Source organism: Ailuropoda melanoleuca, chromosome 6 (assembly GCF_002007445.2).
Source record: "Ailuropoda melanoleuca isolate Jingjing chromosome 6, ASM200744v2, whole genome shotgun sequence".
Taxonomy (NCBI): Eukaryota; Metazoa; Chordata; class Mammalia; order Carnivora; family Ursidae; genus Ailuropoda; species Ailuropoda melanoleuca.
This window is the reverse complement of record NC_048223.1, coordinates 120,404,813-120,415,076: the sequence shown is the minus strand read 5'-3', so window position 1 is coordinate 120,415,076 and position 10,264 is coordinate 120,404,813. Positions and strand designations below refer to the sequence as shown.

General features: G+C 56.9%; 1 protein-coding gene across 4 annotated transcripts in view; it reads right to left on the bottom strand.

Moving 5' to 3' along the window:
- Positions 1-10,264, bottom strand: part of TACC2 (transforming acidic coiled-coil containing protein 2) — a 196,431-nt gene that overhangs the window by 100,847 nt on the left and 85,320 nt on the right. For all 4 annotated transcript variants that reach the window (XM_034663378.1, XM_019805138.2, XM_019805137.2 and 1 more), the window contains exon 6: positions 4,970-5,104. In XM_034663378.1, the coding sequence (XP_034519269.1) occupies positions 4,970-5,104 (135 nt within the window). The remainder of the gene's footprint in view (positions 1-4,969; positions 5,105-10,264) is intronic.

Sequence of the window (10,264 nt, the reverse complement as noted above, 5' to 3'; positions counted from 1 at the left end):
CGCTGGCTGTCTCTATCTCTGTCAAATAAATAAATAAAATCTTAAAAAAAAAATAAAATGGGGCCAATAAAAATGGGGAGGGAGGGGAGCCCCATTATCTAAACTTGAGAAAGGCCGCACGACCGTATGGTTTGCAAAGCCAACAGGCAATGATGCTCAATGAGATGGATTTTTAAAGTCAGAAGCAGGGGTACTTATTGGGGGCACAAAGTGGGCAAGTCATCCCCGAAGAGTGAGCCATCCTTTGCCTTTTAGCCAGGAGATAAAGGGCTGGGGCTGCATGCTGGGTGGAACCCCATGGGGGATTACACCCCTCCCCTCCTGAGCCCCAGCTTTGGGCAGCACGGGGAGGAAAGGCTGCTGCCGAGCCCAGGGTCTTGTCCTGGGAGCCCCCCCACCCCAGAATCACAGCCCGGCCCAGGAATCCCTGCCCTTGCAGAGTCCCCTCAGAAAAGTGTGGCCCCCGTCTGTGGGGGTCACTACTGTACCCCCAGCACCAGCCTCAGAGGCCGGCACAGAGCAGAAGCTCAACAGACATTCACGAGTGAAGGAAGGAAGGGAGGAATGCAAGCCATGAAGACGGAGTCAGATCCTCCCCATCCCCACATCCACCACCCACATTCGGGCCACCATCACCTCCCACCTGGACCACAGTGACAACCTCCAGTGGCCCGGTGACCACCGGCCTCTCCTCACCACCCATCCTCCTCTTGGCCACCGGAGATTTTCCGCACAATTCAACTGAGTCCTGATTCTCCCCTGCTTTAAAGGGGAGACAATCCTCCTTGCACATTTTGGGTCCCAGCGAACTCCGGGGACCCTGGCCGCCGGCCCCTCCAAATCGGACTGCCACCCATCCCGCTTGCCATTCTCTGCTGCTAACCTCGCCGCTCTGCCCCTGACCACCTGCACTCCCCCTGCCCCAGTGGGTCCAGGCCTGTCACGACCTGCTGCCAAAATCTGCTGGGCCTCTCCACCTCCCACCAAGCCGTGGCTCCTGTGCCTCCCCCTCCGAAGGACCTCTGCCTTCTTCACCCCCGGAGCCTCCCTGACTGCTCCAGGCAGAGTAGGCTCTCTTCTGACTCTTCTGTTCTCAACTCTGTGGGAGACTTTCCATGCTGTATTATTGCTATGTCTGTCTCTGGCTCCTTTCCCCCAGCGCTCCCAGCACCGCTGGATGTCAGTGGAGAGCCGACATTGATGAAATGCCTCCTGTCTGTCAAGCACTGAGCTACATTCTTCATGTACCTCATTTACTCCTCACAATTACCTCCCGGATGTGGGGACTATTAGCCTCATTCTAAAGATTTTGGTAAACTAAGGCTCAGAGAGGTCAAGTAACTTGACTAAGGTCACACAGCTCCTAAGTGGGCCAGAGGCAAGTCTCTCCAATTTGACGTTCCTCCCCCTGCACCACCTCACACATGGGATTTGGCACAGAATCAACCCAGGACCTGTGTGCCAAGTGGGCGGATTGATTGGATGGATGGACGGACAAATGGGCAGACGGGTAGATGGAAACAGAGCAGAAGGCCACACTAAATGATCCACAGAGCAGAAGACCACACTAAATGATCCACCTAGGCTCAGAGCACCTGTCACCTTCCTGCAGCTGTCACATCAGGCCTGTGACTTCATCTTCATCATGAGCCTAAGAGAAGCTAATTTACGGAAAAGGCAGCAGAACTTGCCAAAAAGGTAGGGACGGGCCCTGAGGCAGGCATGTTCTGGTGAGAAGCCCTTCTCCCACCCTCCCTCCCTGGGGCCCTGTCTTGGTCTGTGGGTCTATTTTTCCACCTCCCCTTGGGTGATCTACGACCAGGCCTGCTGCTGGCAATCCCTCTCTTCCTACCTCCAGCCGGGTCTGGGGGCTCCAAGGCATACACTGGGCCTGGAAGCAAACCAGCCGCTTAAAGTGCAAAAATCTGAGTTATAGCATGGCAGCCAACATAATATGGGGCCAAGGGCATTACCAGGATTGGAGGGGGAGCTCCCAGACCTCCTGCTGCCCTGAAACCTTCTACCCTCCGGAAGCTGAGCTGCGCACCCCCAGCCACACCCTCCCTGGCTCTCACAGCTCCCCTGTGCCATCAGCTCCCCATGTCAGGTCGGACTCCCTTCCAGGCTGCTCGAGGGGTGCTGGGACTCCGGTCCAGCTGGGGTCACAAAGCTGAAGATCTGCAGTTTCTCCCAGTTGTGCTCCAGAGAAGCCCCACCCGGCTGCCCGCTCTCCTTCCCAGAAGAGGGGAAAGGAAGGTCATGGCTAGGTGCCTGGGTCCCGCCTCTCCACACCTGCTCTGCCCAGACTGAGGCGGCCACCCTCTACTGACTGCACTGGTAAAGTACCAGCCAGTGACATGGAGCCTCTGGACACACCCGCCCAGCTGCCCAAACACCGGCTCCCATTCACGAGACCGACCAGCAGCCAGAAGCCCCAGGTCACGTGGCCTATGCCTGTCCCGCCAGGTGGGTGACACTCTACAGCACATCCGGGCCCAGGCTGCCCTCTAAGAAGTGGTCTTTCAGGCACGGGAATGCATGTAATGACATGTGGCTTATATGACTAAGGAACAAGCCGGACTAGACTCGAGTCTGCTCAGCACAGTACCTTGCTGGCAGACAGCATCGGCATCTTTAAAACAGAGAGGAGGGTCCTGACCCCACCTACAAAATTAACCAGGGAGCTGCGAGCTGGCAGACGCACCCGCTCTGAGTACAAGAACGTGCAGCATTTTTCAAGGGGGCCACGTCTCTAACCTGGGGGGAAGAGGGTACAAGGCAAGGTGGGGCCGGGGAGATGTGCACTGCCTCTCCTGCCAGGAAAATCTCTCAAGTCCGGGACAAGTGTGGAGAGAAAGATGGGAGCAATTTAGAGCTGCCCGATGCGGTCAGGGTCTGGGGGACATCTCACCAGAAGCCCTGGTGAGCAAAGGCCACCTGCCTGCCCCCACCCCGGGCTGCGGTTCGGGGGTGTTGCGCCCTGGGCCTCCTCCAGCGTGGAACCACTTCCTCCTTGCAAGAAGCTGCGCCTCCCATCTCATTTCCTCCAGGTCTATCCAGGAAGCCCTTGGCCAGGCCTCCAAGTTACCCAGCCCTTCGAGACAGTGGGCTCCAGCAGGCCGACTGGCAGGTCAGCTCTGGACAGGGACATTGTTTGCTCAGGTTCACACCCACCTAGCCCATGTGCCAACACAAGCCTCCAGAGGGTCCAAAAACACATGGTCATCTCTGGCAGCCTTGGCAGGAGTGAGGGCTTTCGACCCGCATCACTAGAGAATTCTTTATCATGACTCCCTGCCTGCCTTCAGCCTCCTTGAGCTCAATGCATCGCTACCTGATGTTCTCCAGACCACATTCATAGGCCAGGGTGTCTGCTGGGCATGGAGGCTGAGACGGGTAGGGCTGGAGGTGAAGAGAAGGCCAGAAGCCTGGCCACCGCAGCGGACAGTATCCCTCCCAGGACAAGCTCTTTGCTTTAGGCAGGGTTGGACATGAAGCTCTCTCTCCTCCCCATGGCCTCTCTCAAAGTCACATCTGTTCTCCCAAAGGCTTGTGTCCTAATGATTACCAGCGGGGATGGGGGAAGGGGAGGGGTGTGAAAACTCCCGGAGAAAAACCATTTGCACTGGAAATGTGGGGTTGTGTCATCGTTTCCACAGCAGCCATTAGAGGCAGAAGGAGGCAGCAGGAAGTCACCCAGCATGCCTGCAAGAACAGAACATCTGTCGATTCCGTAATAAGATGTGCCCCGGGTCTCGCTGTCCCGCCACTCCCTTCCAAGACCAAAGAGGGGAAGGCAAAACCACAGAGGTGGGGGGGGCCGGGCCACGCCTGTGCGTGGTGAAAACACACAGGAGGCGTTCCCAGCTCCGGCAAGAGAAGCCCAGCCGGAAATGGGAACGGATGCAGGATGCACCTCCAGCCCGTGAGACCAGTAAGGACCTCAGACTCTGGCCCAGGCTCAAGCAACAACTTCCATATCAGCAGAATGAAATTTCCATTGGTGCATTTTTGAAATTAATTTGAAAACCTCCAGGGACCCACCAGAGGGGAAAAGACAAGTTTTATCTGGCTCGGTGGATCTAGGCCACAGCCCCATGGCTAAAGCAGCCGGAGAGAGAGGGAACCTGGCAGAAGCCTGCAGGTGCAACAGAGGGTGGGCGTCAGGCCGCAGACCCACAGCCACAGCCAGTCCTGTCCTGGCGCACTGGGTGGGACCTGGAGCCTCAGCATGGCGGGGGGGGGGGTGGGGGGCTGGTCAGTCCTGAAATCAGTCCTACCCTGCCACGCAGCTCGAGGGAGAGCCTTTAAAAATGAGAATCTGATTGTATCTCTATCGGGCCTTGGGCCTTCTGGACCCTCTCAAAGTAAAGCCCTAGGAGCCAGTAGTCCAATGGCCAAAGCTAAGATGAGGTGGGCAAAAAATTAGAAAGTAAAAAAAAAATACAGTAGTATTATCTTATGACCCAAAGTATAAAATAGATAACCACGAGTCCATCTTAATAGAAATAAATGAGGGAATAAGTAGGGACCATGGTCCCCCAAGGAAGAGGGATTCTGCCAGCAGGCAGCCTTCAGACAGCAGCGGCAGCTTCAGCCCTTGCCTGGGTCTCCAGCCCGCTGGCCGCCCCTGCACACATTAGACTTGCCATCTCCAGAGTCACATGAGCCAAGTCCTTAACATAAATTTCTCAGTCTATATGTATATACACATCCTACTGGTTCTGTGTCTCCGGAGAGCCCTGATAATCCGTTTGCTCACGCAGGGCATCCCCACTGCTATGTGGACACTTGCCCACAAGGGTAAACTTCAAACCAGCTACAAATGACCACTCGGGGCATCACAGATCCAAATCGTCAACACCTTGCTGGTGTCGTCCCCAGCGCGGCTCACACCAGGGCCTGGGGTGCCCCCCAGGCCCCTCCTCTCCAGGGGCAGCAACCGTGGAAGGAAAGCTTTACACAGTACCTGCTTAAGTCCTTGGGCAGACCCTGGTGGGAGAGAACAGAAGCTTCTACTCCATCACCAGCTGGGGCAGGAAGTAAAGACACATGTTCAGAGGCTCGGGCAACGAGAGCGGCACGGGTGGCAGCTGGGGAGGTGCTGGGGACACAAAGGGAGAATTATTCCCAGGGGAACTCGGCTCATTAATGGCACATTCATCAGGCCCCCTCACCCCACCCAATCCACCCAGACACGTGGAATGGGCTATTTAGAGACCCAGCATGCTGCTTCCCGCCATCCCCGCCCTGTTCCCTGGGGCCTTTGCTTCAACACAGAGGAGGCACCCTCCAATGCAGGCCCCCCTCCCCAGCCAGGCATGAATGCCTCCTGTGTTAGGCTCCGGCAGAACTCGGCGTCTCTTTGATGGAGGCAGAGTGGTGGTTGCTCAGGACACTCTGTGAATTGTCTTGTTTGATTTGGGGGAGCAGACTTTTGTATGACCATTTCTAATACTTTTTTTATAAGCAATGAACTCTGAATTGAAAACCATAGCACAGCTTTGCAAACTCCCCCTGATACACCCCCCAAATCCGAGGCTGAGAAAAGCCACAGCCACAAGGCTGATGGTAACTAAGGAGCCAGCATCAGGGACAGGTGGGGACCCCTCAGGTGGGGAGGCAGGGGCTGCACAGAGATCTACAAGAGAGCGAGGTCCCACATTCAGTGGGTGAGTGCCCCCTGCTGGACATCCAGGGAAATGGCTGGCTTGCTGGGAGGCCCCGTGGGAGTGGGGACTTGGGTAGGAAAGACAGCCAACTGCAGACACGCTCTCAAGCAAAGAGCTCAAAACGGGTTTGATTTTCTCCTTTGGGCAAAAAGCAAGGCTGTCAATGCCGTCCACAGGCGAAAGCTTGGGAACAGTCTTCAGGGTGGGTTGGCCCTCCCAGTCTCTCTCCAGCTGTCCACACTGTGGCCCACAGGGGAGCTGGCAGGACCGAAGGCGGCCCATATGGTATTACGTGACTCAGCACCAAGAGCTGAAACCAGGCCTGAGGTCGAAGCCAGGGTCGCAGGTTTCCCAGCCTCTGCAGAGGACTCATTTCTTCCCTCTGGGAGGAAGCACCTGCCGGGAGCCCCCAGGCTGCGGAAACGCAGGACACTTGGGTGTCAGTGTCAGTGATGTTCTGCTAATGTCCACCTCCTCCCACACCACCTACGTGGTCGGCTTCCCGGCCCGGAGGGCAGCTGCCGTGGGTGCCCCACACTCAGCACACTGGAAGACGTCACACTCGTGCCCCAAATCCCTGTCGCTGCTTAGAAGGCACTGCAGGGCCCAGCCTCGCCTCACCCCCCAGTTCCGCCGCCCTGGCCCTCACCTGCTCCGCTCCCGCCGGGCGGGCCTCCCTCAGTGCCCACACCTCGAGCTGCCTGCCCTGCCTCCTGGGCTCGCAGCCCCCCGGCCTCACCAGGCCGGCAACTCTTCAGCCTCCACACCGAGCCTCAGCGTAGGCATCACTAATCAACAGCCGCCGAAACAGCAGCGGCTCAGCCCCACCGGGGAGCTCAGGGCCACGCGCACTGTCGTGGGCGCCCGGTCCCACATGCCCAGCACCAAGCACGTTACATATATGACCTCAAAGAAGCCTCACGACAACAGTTAGAGGCAAATGTCACCATCCCCGCATTACAGAGAAGGACACTGAGGCTCAGAGAGCTGAGGTCACGGAGGCGAGGTCATGGAGCCAGCATCCCGACATCCAGCCAGCAGCCCCCCCTGCAGTGAGCCCTCAATAAACAGACAGAGGGAGAACTGGGGTGTCCCAGCTGGCTGTGACCAAGCCAGGGGTCGGGAGCAGAGGCAGAGCTGGAACTCACATTGCCTTTTTCCCTGAACCCTGCAGAAATGAGGAGAAAAAAGTAAAGGCCATGGGTAAGAGTAAAGGCCATGGGTGAGCCCGGAGCAAGGCCGACCCACAGGTGAACAAAAACGACAGTGAGCGCATGGCCAGAACCCGGCAAAAGCACCAAGCGGGTTTCCAGGAGTGACACGTCACCTGTTCAAGCTGATCTGTAACAACCGGACGGTGGCTGAAAGAGTACATCTTATAAAGAAATGACTCAAAAAGAAGAATGCAAACTATTGGGGGCTTTTAAGTCCCTTAGCCATTTTCACACTTTGGAAGCTTACATTCTTTCATGTTCCTAAGCCGTGAACAGGCCACTGACCAACTCAAACTACACATCTAAAACTGAGTTTCCCAAAGAAATCCTGCTGCCCGTGCTCCCTCTGTGCCTGCCTCATGAAGGTTTTATTCGACGTCACGCAAGCTGAAGAAAGGTGATATTCGGGTGGCCCTGCTACTTTCAGGGTACTCACCAAAGTGCAAGCAGAGATTTCTGTCTTTGAAAACCCTGGCAGAGGGGAGGGAAGACACAGCCTGGAATCTGTGGCCTCAGAGCAAAGCCAAACCCACAGGGCGAAGCCCAGCGACAGTCCCATTCCACTGATGAGGGTGCCCGCAGGTGACAGATTTGCCTCCCCCCCTCAGAACACACTGTGTATGGAGGGTGTCCCCTCAGCTCTGTAGCCCCTGCCAGCCTGGAGGCCGTGGCGTCTGCTCCCTCCACCCTCCCTTCTGCTGGCCACACCGCAGGGCCACACCCATCCTGCCCTGGGCTCTCAGGAGCCCAAGGTACCAAACAAGTGACTCAACTGCTCTGTTAGGAATGAAGCCCCCACTCCCTCCCGGCCTCCAGCCTGCGGCTAGCCCATCCCCAGGGGCCAGGGAGGTCAGGCCCCCGACAGGGAAGCGCCCGGTGACTCAGACCAGCACCAGAAGCTGGGACTGTCCTCGTGTCTCCTGCTGAGTCACCTCCTCCTCCTTCCGGAACCTCTCTGTCCCGGCCACCTCTCTCTGCTGGTGAGGGCCACCACCTCTGTGAGGAGGGCTCCCGCATATCCTGCCCTACCCGCCTCTCCTGTCCCCTCACCTCGACCCTCACGGTCACCAGGATAACCCCACTCGAGTTCTGATAAGGTCCTTGCCATGCCTGAAACTTTCCGCAGCCTTAGGAATCCAGGCGAGAAAACTCCCTGGCCTCCCACACCGGCTCCTGTGACCCCGTCTCTGTCCTTGTCGCCTCCCAGGCTTGTCCTCTCCCTCTCTCTGCTCTAACCCCACCAAGCCAGTCCCCTGATGCTCCTGTGCCTGGGCTCACGCAGACGCTGCCCCCGCATGCCTACCTCTCTCAGGCCACCCCATCGTCATCCGGAGGCCTCACCCAAACAAGGGGGTCCACCCCAGGTGGGGGTAACCATGCCACCTGCATGGCCAGGCTGGGCTGGACCCCAACCTCTGAACACCCTGTTTTCTGCTAGGATGTCCTTCTCCCCTACTAAAGTCTCGGCCACTGCAGCTTCTCTGGCCCCCGGCACAGAGCCTGGCCCATGGAAAGTGTTCAACGCAAGGCAGCCACTTCCCTGCCGCCCTTGGCCTCTCCCACGTATAGGCCACCGACAGCAGGACAACTGGGCCATCTTCTTGGAAAAGGAATCTGAGGCAGGACCAGCAACCTAATTCGAAAGCAAAGTGGAACGTAAATGAATGCAAGGTAAAAGTGCAGAGCCCCACGTTCCAGAAGGATCAAGAATTTCAGGACAGTGACAGCAGAGCACTGAAATAAGCACACAGCCCTTCTGAGCACCAGGCTCTGGGTGACTGTCTGGGTGGCAAGCCCATGAAGCCAGCCCTGCTTCTAGACCCCAAGAAGGAGCTTACCAGGGGTCCCTGTGCCCGCCCCCCCACAAGCTGCTGGAGGGCAGCGCTGCTAGAGCAGAGATGAGAAGCAGGTGGGGACAGTTCAACCCCTCTGTGCCAGCGCCTGTCTCCACCCAAGCCTCCCTGACCCACCAGGGCTCGTCCTAGACATCATTCTAAGGGAGTCGGGCCCTCGGCCGTGCCCAGTGCCCCCACCAGCCCTCAGCCAGACTCCCGGACAGACCCTGAACCGGCACAGAGAAGCCAGGGCCCAGAGATGAGGGCCTCTCAAGCGCATTCTCCTGTCACTTCTGCCACATACTTCTGTTCCCTTGCCTTGATCTTTTCTCCTGTGAAATGGGCTGGGGGTAGGGTGTGTGAAGGCCTTTCTAGTAAAACTTTCAGACCCCCGTTTCCGGGTTAAGGACTTAATCAATGATGTTTTCCAAGTCTTAGTGGAATAACAAAGAAACCAAATTCAAATTCACAGCATGTTGATATTTTTGGACAATGACAGAAATGCTGATTTAATTTAAGCCTTTTGTGTTAAAGAGAAGCATTAGCACCCAGAGGGCACATAAGCCACCATACTTCTAGCCCGCAGAGGTAACTTACTGATCATGGCATTCTCTCCTGCCAGGTCTAGCTGGACGGGACCTTAGAATCCTTTGGGACACACATCCCTAGGGAGCCATTACTAATGCTCAGAGTTTGCCGAGGTCCTCGAAAACAACAATGGGCCCCCTTCGAATGCAGTTTCCACCCACACGGAGCCTGAGAACCACGGACAATGTCAATGCCAGCCTTGCGTTCAGCCTGACGGCCCTGCGAGTCCTGCCCTGGTGAGATGCTGTCACTCACTGTTGCCTGTTGATTCCCTGTTCAGGGCTTTGGAGTCCTTCCTGGCAGATCCCCCACGGACCCGATAGTGAACTGCATTTCAGAGATCGGCCAGAGTTGCCAAATTAAGCCCCTGTCCAAGGACAGACAACAGAGTGACCTGGCTGTCACGGGGGTGATATCACCCCTAAGATCCAGGCTGAACACACCACGCCCTGTCGGGCCGGATGGCGACAGCATCTTATCTCCCATTTCATATCACCATCTGGAAGGTATTAGCACAACCGTCCTTCCTCACAGGCTCTTGATTTTTCCTTCTCGAATCCCCAAGCACACGATCACGTCATCGGGCGAGAGCTAAGGCCGAGGACTCAGCTCAGATGGAAAGTCAGATGCAAGCTAGAGGGAAGAAAACACTTGGACACCGTTGCTCCGGAGAGCTAAGCTCGGTGGGTTGGGGCACTGGCCCGCAGAGGGACGTGGTTTGATAAGGCGAGTCTGGGCGCTCCTCTGACAGTCACTGCAGAGCAGCAAAGCCGAATCTGGGGTGCCCAGACAGGCTTGCGAATTGGCTGGAAACTCCAAGGCAGGCCTGTCGAGCTATTTCTAGTCTCCCTTGAGATAAACCAGCATGTGAAACTCAGCCCATGCAAGAGTGCTGACAGCCCCTAACCATCGCTGACCTTCACCCGTCCAGTGGGGGCTGGCCATGCACAGTTAA